The following is a 16087-nucleotide window of genomic DNA, read 5'->3' as shown; positions in this document are numbered from 1 at the left end:
GCTCAACAAGCCCATCTCTCTCAGCCTGTCTCCATAGGAGAGGGGCTCCTGCCCTCTGACCATCTTCATGGCCCTCCTCTGGACTCCATGGTGTTTTTTGTGTTGGGGGGGCAAGAGCTGAACAGAGTACTCCAGGTGGGTTGTGACAAGAGTGGAGTTCAGAATTGAATTACCTCCCTTGACCTGCTGGTCAGTGAAATGAAAAACAAACCCTTCCCAACCCTTTGCATTTAAAATGTTGGGTTTATATATTACATCAATATATATTGATTTTCAGACTAGATGTAAAGAAAACAGTTTTTTTATTATGAGATTGGTGAAACACTGGAACATGCAGCCCAGAGAGGTGGTGGATGCTTCATCCCTGGAAATATTGAAGGTCAGATTGAATGGGACTCTGAGCAACCTAATCTGAAGATGTTCCTGTTTATTGTAAAGGGGTTGAACTAGATGGCCTTTAAAGGTCCCTCCCAATCAAACTTATTCTATGAATCTTGGAATCCATATGCACATAAAAATATGTATAAAATTTTGCAACAGAACACAAAATGCACTTACATCATTCATCACAAAGGAATTGTTTGTAAAAACTTCACCAATTTGCTTTCTAGATGAGATTTTCACATCAGAAGACAATTATGTTATGAAACCTCTACAAGTACAAACTCGGAAGATTTAGACACTCAGTCTCAGCATATTTCATTTCAGCAAAAAGTTTCGTTTATAGAACTATCATTCAGGTGTAGGGAATCCACAGAGGGCACAAAATAAGTCAATGAAATCAAATATACTCCCAGAGTAACCACACTGAAGGTTAAACAATACAATGGAATTAAAAGCTGATGTCTGCAATAAAAACTGCAAGTCAAATTTCAGCCACCTCTTACCCTCTCACGAAGTTGTTTGCTGAACTCCCCAGATGTTTTTTAGTACTGCATAGCCAAGGCAGGACAGTATTGTACCAAGAGTATTGTAACAAAAATTAGACACCCATTGGCAAAGACACGAAAACACTAAATTAAGAGGCATTTTCCTGTGCCCATGCTATATTACATCTTTGTAAAAGGAGTTGTCCATGTAGGCATTTATTCCCTGCTGAGGGAATGAAATACACAGATTTGAGTTATCAGAAAAAAAAAAAAACCCTGCCATTTCAACAACTTTATTTTAGGTATCTGATTAGTTGACCCTCATATTTTTTTAAATGAGGGAAACCCTTCTAATTGACCATGAAAAAGGAGTAATTGTTGGGGAAAGGTCAAATTGTCATAAGACATTTTCCTAGAGGGTTTGCATTAATGAGCAGGCCCAGAATGTTGTACTTTAAGAGGTCCTGGCATTTCCTTTCATTCATGAGCATAATAAGCACTGACATATTTCCCAAGTCCACTGGTGGATATTCTGTACATGCTCTGTATATGAAAGTTACAGTGCTACAATGTCTATGTATATATTTGCATACTTGCTGGCTGAAAGAAATAACCAAAGAAGGGAAAAGTGTGCAGTTAAGAGATTGGTTCAAAATACAGAGTAAGAATCACCTTGTGTGCAGCTCTGCTGATGCCAATACCAGATGGATACAGAAGGTAGATGCATTCAAATTTACATGTTTTGTTGGTGCTTGAAATGTCACTAAATCCCTGGACACAGGACTGCTGTGTACAGACAAAGTGCTGAATTTATGTCTGAGGCCTTTAATTTTAACTAGGACACAAGTAATATGAGGATTAAAAGAATTAAGAGAAGAGGATCATTAACCTAATGTGTCACAAGTGTCTCCCAACACATGATTACTGATTACATTCATCTTTCTAACTGCAAAGCCAAGACAAAAGAGCCACAGTGATCTAAGACTGTCATTCTGTCTGTCTGTATGGACCCTCCAGAAAGGAGGTTCAGTGTCCATTAAATCCATAAAGCTCTTTCTTCACTAACTCCAGGGAACCTGAGTTCACTGGGAACACACACCATCTCTCCTCCATCCTCCAGTCCTAAAACCTCTTTTCTCTATTAACCTTTCTCATTAGCATCCACACTGGAGCTCTTGGCTAGTCTAACTTTTCATAGGACAGCCTGAGAGCACAGCTCTAGCTCTGCTACTCACTCCACTACTGTGATGTTCTGTGTAACTTATAGAAGCCTTCATCTTATTTTGAAAATTTCCATACCTTGCAGCTGTGCTTCATTATCAATGTTCTCAGCCTCAAAGATAAATATCATTCTCACATGATGTCACAAGAAGAGTATTTTCTATCTTAATAAAATACTGCTTAGTAATGATAATTTTCTCTCATTATTCTCAGGACTATTTACTTCTACCTGACATTGAAAATTTAAAGAGTAAGACAAAATTTGTGAAATCAAGACCTGAACATTTAAACCACTACAGAATTCAGGGCATTGAGCAACCAAAGCTTACTAATCCTGTCTATGTTCATTATGAACAAAGGATGATTCTTTAGCTATTCTCCACATGGGTATCAAGGCCAGCCTTCTGTTCAGTACCAGACAATCCTGTCTTACTGACTTTCCTGCTTAGCTAAGTAATTTGTGAAGGGCCACAGACTGTGTGTTTGACTGGGGATGCGTTATGACATTGCCCTCATCTCATTGGGATCTTTACCATGAATTCTTTTTGGGAGGTCAGTAGTATTATTTACTTCTGCAGTGACTGAAGAAACAAAATGCAAAGAACTCTTCACTTGTTTCAATGCATAAAGATTAAGAGAAAACCATTAAGAAAAAAGCCAAGCCATGACTGCTTTTATTGCTCTGCAATTTTCCCCTCACAGTAGCCAAGTCTGCCTGAGAGCAGCAGAATGATGCAGCTCACTCAGTCTGACTGTCCGTAAACATTTCACTGCTGCAAGTCAGCCAGTCTTACTCAACTCACACAGAATTTTCAGTACAGGTGAAGAATTCTCTTCACGTAATGCCTGTCAGTATTTTGATTGATGCAACTGTCCTTGGGAAACGGAGGCTCCCCTAGACTTTATGGAAGTCAGTCTGTTGCAGAAAGGAGTCACATCTGCCTTGAACAATTTCATATTTGGTCTCTGCACCAGTACAAGTCCTCTGAAATATCAGTTTCTTGTGGGATTAAAAATTCATTCTTTCTCTGATTATAACTTCACATGCATTTGCCATAGCATGGCTGAAAATAGTAATTCTGCTTGCTGTTCTATAAGTACGTTTATATAAATAATTTGCTGTTTTATAAAGGACTTCTGTTACTTCAATTAAAAGTTTTCTAAAGAAGACTCTAAAGTTTTGAAACAATGAAATCAATACATTTAATATTTTGTAAAAAAATTTTTGACTTCAAGTTAATAATTTAAGTACAACAGGTGGAGATAGAACAGAAAACTATTAACTGAGCAATCTTACTTTTCAGACCTGTATCAAATTCATATGCTGAGAAACCTGATGTTGAACCTTAGCTAGTGTCTTTGGCATTTTCATTTTTCAGCAGTTTTAGAGGATTAAGCATTTCAAAGACACAGATATAATTTAAACAATACAGAAATAGCTGCTGTTTAAAGCAGACCCAAAATTCTGAATAGAATATAAGAATATTTTACAGAAAGGTGAGGTGCATAATCAGATACCTTGTGTGGACAGTAGGTCAGCGGCAGGTTATTTCCATAACATGACAAGTCACTTTCACCATTTACAGAACCTTTTACCTCTTCTGCTACTGAGATTGCCAGATAAAATTACACACTAATGCTCAAGCACTCTGAAAGTCAGTTTTCTGACTAAAGTCCTTGCTAAAAATTATGCAACCAAGAATAAAATGCTCTTGTGAAATAAGTAGATTTGTAAGTACATTTACATAAAAACATGTAAAAAATGCCAGGGATACCATGACTTTTTTGTATTGTAAGATATTTTGTATTGACGTTCTGCATCATTTTCTACCATAGAAATATCATATTAAAATATATATTAAACAAGAAAGATACCATGCTAATTTTGGAAGCAAACCCCAGCAGCAGTGAATTTGCAAAGAGAAATGCACTTCTACCAAGGAATAGAATCAAAACCAAATAAGAAAACTCTTGTTTAAAACAATAGCTTCAGGAGGATTTAACATCTCTTATTCCCATTGTTTTATGCTCTCAATTAAATTTGAAAAATTTCTTTAATGAATTTAAAATAATGAGATCTATGTGAAAACAGCCTGGGTCTTTACAAACACCTAGAAAAATAAAGAGACATCCTTCTAAATGTTGCAAACACTGCTGTATGACACTATAACAGTTTTGGAGCACCCCAAATGGAGAACCTGGAATACTCTTTTTGATTTATTTTATTTTGGAATGTTTGGAAACAAAATCTGACAAGTAACACTGCTTATCCTTCAGTACTTAAAATGCTCTCCAAATTCCTGCCCGTTTTCTCTATTTTTCTCAATTGTGCAACAGGAAAAAGAGCAAATTTTTGTAGAGGATGGGACCATCAGACAGTTTTGCGGTAACAAAGTTTATTAGTTTACAAAATGGTAAAAACAAAAACAAAATACAAGTTACACGATACAAATTCAGGTAATGTGTTGACCAAGGACCTGAAACAGAAAAGAAAAACATGAAATCAGAAAGTTAAAACCAGTGATTCTCTTATAATTTCATAATCAGATGAGCACTTGAAGACTTGCCAAGAAAAATTAAAACACTGAACATACTTTTTTCCCCCCCTTGTACTATGTAGTCTCTTGTATGAGAAAACAATTCATGGAATGAAAGTTATAGAATGAGGAGTGTTTTGGTCTTCTAAATTGTGCCTTGGATGTAGGTAGTCTGATTTTTCTCAATGTTTTAAAAGGAAAATGTGACTTTGTGAGAGAGATAGAAGGAGATATTTAAGAGGGAAGATCCTTCTGTCTTTATGTTTCATTGTAGAAATACATTTCAATCTTACTGATATTGAAAAGGACTGGGTCAGATGCCTTAGTGCAGACTTGGCTTGCTGAATGCACCCATCATGCTTGGATTGTGGACCTGAGCAGCCCAGAGCAGCCAGAAGGATGCTCAATGTTAAACCCATAAAGCAGGAAAATCGTCCTTACAGCCATTGGTCCCAGGTTTGAGTGCAATCCCTCAAGAGACCTTCACACAACACTGGGGGGCAGAAGTCTTATGCCATGAGCTGGTTTTTAAAAAAAACTACAGTTAAATTAATATTTGGGACTGTTCTCACATGAAATGACTGGATTAAGGTAGATGAGTTTCATTTAACTTTTCCAATTGTTGTTGAGTGGCAGTGACAATACAAAGATGAAACATTGTTACTCAAACTGCTCATAGAACTTACAGGTACATTGGGATGCAAAAAATAGGAAAAACTAGTGAGCTGTCCATAAAATACTCCCTTGACTGCCCCTGAAAGAACTAAGTATTACTAACACTAACCTTCTTGCCATAGTTTTAAAAGAAATTGTTAATAAGAGGGAAAAACCTCCTTTTAACCAGCAGGAAAAAAAAAAAAAAAGAAATCATTATTTTTTGCAACTGCAGCTGATGCTGACTCTATTCTCTTCTACTCTGCCACATATCACCATTAAAATCATCTGCCTTGATGCTTTCGGGCATGCATTCTCCTCAAGCCACACTACTGCTACTACTACTACTACTACTACTACTACTACTACTACTTATTATTATTATTATTATTATTATTATTATTATTATTATTATTATTATTATTATTATTATTATTATTCAAGGTTTGCAGTATCATGTAGGCATATTGTGAAGTTCTTCAAGATTTATTCAGCATAATTTTAATTTTTGTTGTTTCCCTTTGAAGTGTCAGTATCTGATTCTGAAATGGTGATGAAGACACAAGGATACATAGGTGTAGATATAGATGGTATAGAATAGGGATGAGAAGGGAACTTTGAGCTTATTTTAATTATTTAATACAAGTTTAACCAGGACTTCAACAACTGTTCTAGGCTAGATATACATTTAGGAGAAAGGACTGAAATGTGTTGAAATATTTTCCCAACTTAATTTCTTTCCATCTCTAGAAAGATAAATTAAAACTATGGCAATTTTTATGGGAAGATGGACTTTAGGAAGCTATGAAGATGCCATTCATGAATAATACTTTTTGTTTTTCAGTCAAACCCAGCAGGCTTTTCTGTGCCAGAAATTCCCTGCTCCAACTCTGCTTGAAAGCCCATTATTCCAAACTGCATGGCAATAAAGATGGTTATTAAGGAATGTTTGACTCTGTATAAAATTTTGACTATAAAACTCTGTTATTGGCACCACTATTCTACCAATATTGTATACTACAATAATTTAATTTTAAAATGTCTACCAACTGGGGAAGAATGAAAGAGAAGGCCAAACATGTAAATTCAGAAAAATGAAGAAGAAAAAATATTTTGCATCCAGGCTTGGTTTAATCATGTTCTTACTGATGCATGTAATGATCTTGCTGTTCTACAGAATGCAAGTGAAATTTTTGTGTCCTTCTAATTTACACCTGGATGTCATTGCTTGAAATTTAGTTTTTTCCTCTATAGAACTTCATAGAAATTTTGAGAAAGAAATGTTAAGGACTTATGGGAGAAAAATTGCATGTTATCTTCAACTTAAAGTCAGAAGTTACTTGCATTTTCAATTAAAACCAAAAAGTCTATGACACCCCTGACAGCAGTTTAAGTTGTAAATATTCATAAACACGAATCACATTAAATTTAATGTGATTATTGCAAATATGTCTCCATTTAAGATTTTTATGTTTTTTTGTTTGTTAGTTTTAAACACTGTAGTGTTTTAAAAACACTAGTTGCTTAAATTGATATTAGCATCAGTGCTATCTACGTAAGGCATCTTAAGATGGCTGAGAAGATCAAAGCTGGAAGGCCAAGCCCTGTCTATAGACAGAGATACAAAATTCCATTGAGACATGGAGCAGATGATGGAGCAGAGGTTATTCAGAGCACCCAAGTTACAACTTGTTTATAACAGTCCAGTGCAGGTGGCATGAGTTTTTCTCTAACAAGGAACAGACTAAAAAAATTTCCAGTCTGAGGTCAAGTGGACTCTCCTATGCTGGAGAATATTGAATTCTCCAAAGAGAGGAGATTAATAATTTAGAAAGTCAAAGTTTTAGTACCATTTGATCATAACACAATTTTTTTAAACCCAGCATTTCTAGCAAAACCAAGGATTTTTAATAAGTGAGGGAAATGCATTATTTAGGGTGTATTAGTCTCAGCAGAGCCACTTTGCCTAATATTTGTTCCAACTGGACTACATGACACGTAAACGTCATTAGTTTCCTTCATTTATGACATGACAAATGTTAACCTTACACTCCCAGCACAGATGTCTGTATTATTTGTTTTAGAATATCCTTCTGATTATAATGCTGCAAAGACCAGGGGCTTTAAATTAATTTTATTCAGGACAATAATATATTTAAAATACACATTTAAAATTATTTGTGATACTGGTCTTTCAAATTCTGAACCTATTTCTGCCTTTTATGTTCGCCTTTATTAGACAATTAGAATTATTGCAGTCATGTCTAAAATCTGTAAACTGCCTCAAGATTTTAGCCCTTTAGTTCTAAAGAAAATTAATTTTCTGGAACAAAGTGGAATTAAACCACATGCAGCAACACATATATATCCCTCCTGGAGTGAGAGCTCCTTCATGCACTGTAACAAAGAGGAAGAATTATGGGTGGTTTGTAGGCTTGACTACAAAGTGTGACTGAACAAGTGGTGAAGCACTGAGGTCTATCTTCCTGCTATTTTCATAGGTGCACAATGGGGTGTTACATTTTTTCATTATTATACATTTTTTCATTACACGAGAAGATTTGCATCTGGATAAACAAATTTTCTTAGCAGCAATATAAATTGTTTTCAGTACTTCACACAGTCATTTTAATGAGTCATTGGAATTACCAATTGAGTTTAAAGAAAGTTATCACTCTTTTTGGTTCATTTGTGTTGTGTATTTGGGGGGTCATGAATAAGAAATAATAGTTGAAGGAAGACAAGCTTAGCCTTAAAGTAAAACAGAAGTGGTTGGATAGCTTAATAATTTAAACAAGTCATGTGTTAAATTGGAAAAATAGATAGTGCTCACTTTCTCTCAAACTTTTTTGCTTGGATTAGTCATTTCATTTCAGCATTTCTAAGAATATTTTGAAGATGTGATGTAGTTTTTGTTCTATTCCAATTGCTACTGCTGTTCCCAGCACGGAGACAGCTGGGCAGATTGTTGTCATTAAATTCTGACCAGATGCTAATAACTTACTTTAATATGTTTAGGATTCCTCTGGAATACTCTGAGTAGGCAGTTCTAACTGATCAAAATGTTTCCTTCAATCCAGCATATCCTAATATGGGCCTGCTGGAACTCTTCTGTTCACCCTCATCTTCAATTTGTAGACAACTTTCAGACTACTTAATATTGTATAAGGTGCTTGAGAAAATGACATTGCTAGACTTACCTGTTCACTTCTCCAAACGTCAGGCAACCTTCACAAGAAACGCTCTTTGCACATCTGAAGCGGCAAGAGACAAGTGGAAGGGCACAGAGAGAAGCTGATGGGCAAAAATGTCAAGAAAATTCTGTCAGTTTATGATCCAAGAACACACGAGGAAAACATAAAAATATTCAAGGGAACAGAAGAGCTCTTACCCTCTATATCCATTGATGTAAAAAAAATGGTGAGCGTTCCTGGCACAATGAATGGGTGAATTCCAGTCCTGGGAACTTCCAGAGAGGTTCTTGCAAGAAACAATGGGATTTTCTTTTCTGTGACAATGCTGGTTATGCCAAACAGAAAACTGTGCTAAGAAAAGACACTGCTAAGGCAGCTGAGGTTGAAACAGAGGCAGAAAAAATCCACAAATGTGCAAAACCCTGAGATTTTTTCCTAAAGATTACTTGGAAATAAGAATGAGTGACGAGTGTGCCACCTAATTAACTGTTGGGTAGCAGGATAATATTAATGGGGACAACTCACAGCAGGTTTGTGTGAACATGAGATTAATTATGGAAATAATTAATGAGACTTTTATCAGTTACACATACAGAGATGTGACCATCATATACTCCTTATCAGTGGTTTCTTCTCACAGGAAAAACTCCTCCAATAAACCCTGCAGAGTCTTTGTCTCTCAGAGTCCTTCTTGAAAGCCTGAGGATGACCCAGGCTCCTCAAACTGAGATGCAGTACATCTGAGTAGCTGAGGGATTTTACTGCAGCTTTGGTTTTTTTTGCTATAACTTCTCCAGAAATAATGCTGCCTCCATGATGGCCAGGATTTTGGGATAAACATTTACCTGGACTGTACAATTTGTTAGTGGCTACAGTTAAAACAAATTCAAATTGCATTTCTTACTGTTTAGGAAGCCAAATATTATTGTCTGTTTTACTGCTGAAATTTTCTTGGTTTTTGAAATAACATTTGTCTAATACATTACATAAATTGCTTCCCTTTTGAATTGTCATACTGTTTTAGACAGTTGCAGGAGGACTGCAAAGAGAAGAAATTTAACTGTGCAGAAGAAATGCTAATGACTTTTAACTGCAGAAGGAGGAAAATATGAAGAAGAAAGAAGAATGCTGGAGAAAAGTGATCAGGTATCATCTCAGACAGTAGGGGGAAAAAACTCTCTTTTTTGCACTAGTTGTAAATGGAAAATAGAAATAGACAATATTTTAAAGGTGCTACAGCAAAGAAAAACCTTTCTGAGGTGTCAGATATTGAAATAGTGACATCTGATACAGGCATTTCAGAACTTTTCAATTAGAGATATGGAAAAGTGTCCACAGCCTTTCTTCTAGTTCTGTAGTGAAATCCCAGAACACTAGGCTTACCTTAAGGACAGCTTGGCATCTTCCTGCTGCTTCTGGACTAGGGCAGGGGGTGGAGCAGCTGCCATCACCATGTGGCCAGCTCCAATCCCCCTGGCCTGCTGTTGGCTGCCCATGGACAACCTCACTGTGCAGAGCTGCACCTCCACAGCCCACGCCTGCTCCTGGCTCATCCCTCCCCCTGGGGTGTATGGATATCTGTCCTGAATCCCCCTGGCTGCCCACACCTGGCAATTCCCATTCTTCCACGGCTTCAAAGGACACCTCTCATGGACTCTTCATCCCTCACCTGTTTCTGCTCACCTTTCTCTAGGTGTTGTATGCAGAACTTTGCCTGTATTTATGGGTGTGAGGCTGAGGCTGTTTATCTTTTTAAAAACTGTGAAAGAAATTTTTTAGTTACTTGCTCAGTGATCTTGGGCAGGCCCAGTTAAGGTAGTTGGTGTGGGATGTAGACATTCAATATTCAGGAGTCTGGAGTGATGTCCAGCTCCCAGTGCACACACGTGACAGCCAGTGCAATAAAGCCCATCTCTGAAACAGAGCTAATACCTAAAAAAACCTCAGACTATGTTATTTTTGGTAGCCAGTTTTTCCTTTCATGGTAAAGAAGAGTGAATTTAGATTTCTAAACACATGATGAAGAAAATGTGCTCCATCTTCTGGAGAGTAGGGTGGGGAAATGGTTGAAAACTAATACAGTAGAATTTCAGGCAACTGTTTGGATTCTAATCCTCTGCCCAACCTTATACAGCACTGTCTGAGTAGTTCCTGCCATTTCACACCAAAAACAGTTTAAAGACTTTTTTTCCCTTCAATATTACTAAGAAAAGCAGCTATGAAATGCAGCCAGGAACAAAGTATGAAATATTCTGTACCAGGTAGGTTCTGCTGCCATATTAAAATTAATAGTACTAACACTGGTGACTTTAATAAAACCTGAATTTCCAGATTGAATTCCATTAGTTCCCATGAAATGGACAATATATCAGGAAATAAAAGGCTACAGGAAATACTGTACACACAGGACTGCCAAAATTGAAAAAGGCTTTAAAAAGGGAAAAAAGTTTTAAAGCGTAAAGAGTATACATTTTAAAAACTCAAGAAATAGGTTTTTAACAGCTCTCCTGACTGTTAGGCATGCAGTATGCTTTGTGTAGTGTAAGCTTTTAAGAAAATATAATAGCTGCAGCTTTGAGTCATTGCCAACACAGCATCCCTACTTTTTAGACAGGGAACAATTATTTTTTTTCCCTGCTACTCAGCTGCAGAAATAATGATGGAATTCTTATACTGTGGTGCTTGTTTCAGACATTACTTTTATTCAACAAGGTGAAACAAGATAGGATACCTTATTTTGGGGTAGGCTTTTTTTTTTTACAGCTCTAGATTTTGTTCTATTTTGCAGTTTGACAGGTTCTAACCTAAATATGCAGCAAATAATTTCTTAAGGGGTCAGTGCAAGTGAGTTAAAGATCCTCAGCTTCTTCCCTTCAGTCATTTGAAGCTTATAGGCAAGACATGTTTAAGAAATTGGGAAATAGATATGTGACTTTATGCAGTTTTTATGACATCAAGTCCCTAACGCAATGAGTGAATAGAATGAAAAATGCATGACTTTCCTTTCCCTGCAAATGTAGCACTTTTCCACAGTTATAATGAATGTTATTTGAAGGTATGCTGTGCTTTTATCAGTAACACTACAAGACTTCTCACCACACATTTGAAAATAGTTGCATGCAAGACTTTTCATCATAAACATTATTTTCAGGAACATTTGACAGCTGATTCTTGTAAGAAGTGATTTTTCTAAACTTTAAGTCACTCTGCTAATCATAAAGTATTTGTTTTTCTCTCATTTCCAAAATCTGTTTATGAAAGCAACATTATAGAATGGGAAGTTTATATTCAGTGCATTAACATGCAACAACATGACCATGAAATGCACTGTGCTCTTCCCAGTCAGGAGCTGATGGTTGGCACCTTTTACATCCTCTACTCTCTAAAACACTGATGTTATGATTTGATTGATCCAGAAAAAAAAGGAATGGGTGTTAATCCAGAAAAACATGAATGGATGTTAATCTAGAACTTCCTTTTTTTTTTTTTCACTGACATGTTTTTTTGCTCTGCCTGTTTGAAATTTTACCATAATACTCTGTACTAAGTGTTCCTTATCCTTTGGCATCTGTTGGGTTTTACAACTTTGAACTAAGGTGCATTAGGATTTTGCTGAAGAGACCATCAGAAATGTACATTTTTCACCTTTGGTTGTGAAGGAGAATTTTCTGTCACAATGGAAAGGAATGCTTACTGCTCTGACGCGTGACTGCACGTGTCGCAACAGCTGCACCTCTCCTACTCTCCCTTACATAAAAATCTCTTGTGTCTTACCTTGTCCAGACAGGCTGTCTTGGTCGACTTCCTTGAAAGGAGGTTCTGCTGTGTCAGTCAGTTCTTGCTTCTCTTCAGCTTCCCTGTCCAGCTCTCTGGCAGGCAGGAGATGGGGTGTGGTGAAGCTCCCCGTGGTGGCCAGCTCCACTGGAGACTCAGAGCCACCCGTGAGCGAGTCTTGGCCAGCAGAGTCATCTGCTGGGGGAGGCAAATAGGAATCCTCTGGTTTTGGAGGACTGCTGGTGCTACCCAGAGCACTGAAAGGCACTGTGAAACTTGGGTGGTCAGTAGCAATAACTTGGGTGTATGGATATCTGTCCTGAAATGGTTCTCTGGAGGGTTTGGTAGGAAAATCAGGTTCAGATGTAATAAAATTATTAAATTCTTCAGGGATGCTGATTTCTTCACTTAGAGCAGGGCTTTCAGTTGTAAATTCATCAACAAATACATCTCCTCTTTGATCTACTGTTGCTGGACTGGGATAACCTAGTGGGAGTTCTTCCTAAAAAAGTTTTAAAAAAGCAGCTTTCATTATTATGTTTGAACTTCATTGCTAAAAAGGCAATAATCTTTAGCCACATGAGCTAGCAAATAGCTAAGTCAACATGGGTTGGGTTGGAAGGGACCTTAGAGCTCATCTAGTCACAAGTCCCCTGCCGTGGTAAGTGACATCTTCCACTAGACCACGTTGCTCAATGGCACATCCAACCTGTCCTGGAACACTGCCAGGGCTGGGGCATCCTTAACCTCCCCAGGCACCCTGTATCAGTTTCTCACCATCCTCACAGTAAAGAACATCTACTGCATATCTAACTTAAATTTCCCATCTTTCAATTTGAACCCATTTTCCTTGTCCTGTTACTACAGATCTGACAAACTCTGTCTGACAGAGTCCCTCTCCAGCTTCCCTGCAGGCCCCTTCAGATACAGGAAGGCTGCTATGAACTCGTCGGATGAGTAAAATGTTTGGCATGTACGTGTGATCCTGATCACAGTTCCTGTAATTTTAAAAGTGGTGGAAGGAAGATGACTTTAACTAGCCCTGTAAACTGCTCTCTTTCTGTCATTAAGATGTACTGCTGAACTGATGAGCCACTGTTTACATTGTAATTAAATCTGGAAAACATAATCAGGCTGTAATATTCACCTGTAAGTGCTCTAAACAGTATCTCTGCTGCAGTAAAACAACACAATATTCATCCTTACAGAATGTACAAAAGGCACATATGTTATTCCAGCATAAGAAACTTTTTGTGTATTTCTTTTCCCATGGAGAAATAAATAAACATGAAAAGTGTTATTAACCTACCAAATCAGGGCCTGCCAGAGGAATAGTGACCACACCTTGGATATCATTGTCTAAATCACTAGGTGGTACAATAGTTTCTGCAAAGAAAGTCAAAAACATCAGAAAGAGAGAGACAGCACAGAATACTTCAGCACCAGCACATTGAAAACTGATCAAAACACATAAACTCAATTAAAAAAAACAGTACTAAAATGTTCTCCATCCAAAAATTGCTTTTAAAAATCCATCTAAAGACAAAAAAAGTATCAATTCCCATTCAAAAAGGCAATTATGAAGAAAACCAAACTTTATATGCACTATTCTTCATATGCTTTATTTAGCATAAATGGGATAGGTCTGCAGAGAGCTGAACCATGGAGGAATGCTTAAAATGATCTGAAGTGTGAACCCCTCAGTTAAATCTGCATGGACCACAATGACTCATTATATTGTGCTCATTAAGCCTCAAGCCATTCCAGTTTTAGCCTGAGTCCACACCGTTGCCATGTCAGTGTTTTGGCTTTTGTGCTCAGGCTGCTCCTTTCACCTCTCAGAGAAGAACTTAAAAGTACTTGCATGCAAACCGTTTGTCTAAAATTGGTTATTAGAATTAACTATTGGGAGAAAGTTGATTAAAATATTTATTATTGAAGTGTTCTATAAAAATTTTTTCTTGGGACTTTTCCTATACATTAAAATATGACACTTTATTCTTACAGAAAGTATTAGTTCAACTGAATAACTTTTTTTTGGTAGGAAAATGCTGCTTTTTGCAAATGAAACACTGTAGCTAAAATTTGGTATGGGTTTTGAGGTTGTTGCAGTAAATATGCATATGAAAAATTATTTCAAATTTTTTTCCCCCCTTTTTAACACATCTCTCAAAAAGTAGTTTGCTAGCTTTGCAAAAATGATTGATGAACTAGAAAGGGATATTTATTAGCTGGATTACTGAACACCAGACCTTCAGCTTCTGCTGGAGGTTTTCACACCCAGCTTGTCTTCTACACTCCCTCTGTGTTTCAGTGTGTGAGTGAAACACATCTTTACTGATTTTATCTTGGGATCAAATGCTGTTTAAGGTGCCAATGTCTCTGATGCTGCTGAGAGGTTAGATGGCTTACTTACAATAAAGATAGAGCTTTCAGAAAGCTAATCTGATGTAAGAGGCAGATTTAATTTTTTTTCTTGTTAAAGAAAGAGGAGTGTCCATACTGGAAGTTAAAATGATACAGTGAATACTCATAGTATTTATTTTATTTTTCTCCTCTTAATGATGTTAGTGTTCAAAAAAACAAAAAACCAAGAAAAAATATTCTAATACAGTTGCAAGTTAGGCTGTATAAAGACACATTTTACCATAAAACTTAACTTATTTCAACACCAAGAAGAATGGACTATGCCAGATGAAAATCATCTGTTAGAGAAGCAAAGGACACCTTACTGAAATTGCATCAGTTTGGGAAGGCAAGATTCAGGCTTGTGCCTGGCACCTGCCACCTGCTTTACTGACCATCAGTAAACTGAAGTGTTCCAAGGTCCACTGGCAGGGACTGGTCTTCATGGAGTGCAGTGGCAACCAGCTGCTGAAGGTCTGTTACTGTCAGTTTAGTTGCTGATATTTCCCTCTCTTCAACTGGAGAAATTGGTATTTTTTCACTTTCAACCTTATTAGATCCAATAGTTGAGATGTCATCTGCTGTGCCTTTGGTTTCTGAGCCATCTCTCTCAAAGTTCACCACGTATCTTGCTACTGTACTGCTGGATCTGCAAGGGGGAAAGGTGAGAGTGCCCAGAGCAGCAAAATCAGTCACTGGCTGAGAAATTATTTTCCATACCAACAAATCTGCAGCCATAACATATTCTGTTAGAGTAATGCAAATTTACATCTTTCTAATGAGACTGTCACCTTCAAATTACTTTTTCTTCACCTAACTCCTTTTTTTTTCCCATGCATAACTTTTAATAAAAATTCCCACATTGAAGATAATTGCAAAAATCTTCTAACATAATCTGATTTAATCTGACTACTCAGAAATCTGTAGAACTGGTAATATAGTGTGAAGTCCTTGACTACTGATTCAAACAGCTATGAAGGCACACTGGGGTTATTAGAACGTATAATCACACATTAATTATTCAGGAACCTATGAAAAGGGATTAGATCATAAAACTGGAGATAAGCAAAAATCTTATCACAAGAGACATTTTTTTTCTCTTTTTCAAAGTACAGCCAGCTAATGTGGCAAGCAAATCACTTTTTCACAGTGGGAGTTAGCTTTTCCCAGTGCAAATGGGTGTGTATGGCTTCTCCCTGGAATTCATGTTTAACAGAAGTCTCAAATATTCACCATTTTTAATACATCATTTTTATACATGTTAAATTCACCTAATTAAATGAAAAATAGTGAGTACATTGTAAACATTTCTATTCCACTATGTTACTTTTTTTTACAATGTCAAATAACAATAAAGAGAAGAATTTCACTTTTATCTAGTGTGTGCAATATATTTGCATTTATATGACATTGCAAGAATTCAGGAAACACA

The 16087-nt window shown here is 36.8% G+C and overlaps 1 protein-coding gene across 1 annotated transcript in view; it reads right to left on the bottom strand.

Annotated features, from left to right (window-relative positions):
- The window catches only part of IMPG1 (interphotoreceptor matrix proteoglycan 1), a 50432-nt gene that overhangs the window by 9789 nt on the left and 24556 nt on the right, over positions 1-16087 (bottom strand). The window contains exons 10-12 of the mRNA XM_066545903.1: positions 15051-15304; positions 13559-13635; positions 12250-12751 (exon numbers count right to left, since the gene is read on the bottom strand). Of these exons, the coding sequence (XP_066402000.1) occupies positions 12250-12751; positions 13559-13635; positions 15051-15304 (833 nt within the window). The remainder of the gene's footprint in view (positions 1-12249; positions 12752-13558; positions 13636-15050; positions 15305-16087) is intronic.

Source organism: Molothrus aeneus, chromosome 3 (genome assembly GCF_037042795.1).
Source record: "Molothrus aeneus isolate 106 chromosome 3, BPBGC_Maene_1.0, whole genome shotgun sequence".
NCBI lineage: Eukaryota > Metazoa > Chordata > Aves > Passeriformes > Icteridae > Molothrus > Molothrus aeneus.
This window is presented reverse-complemented; position numbering and strand designations above follow the sequence as displayed.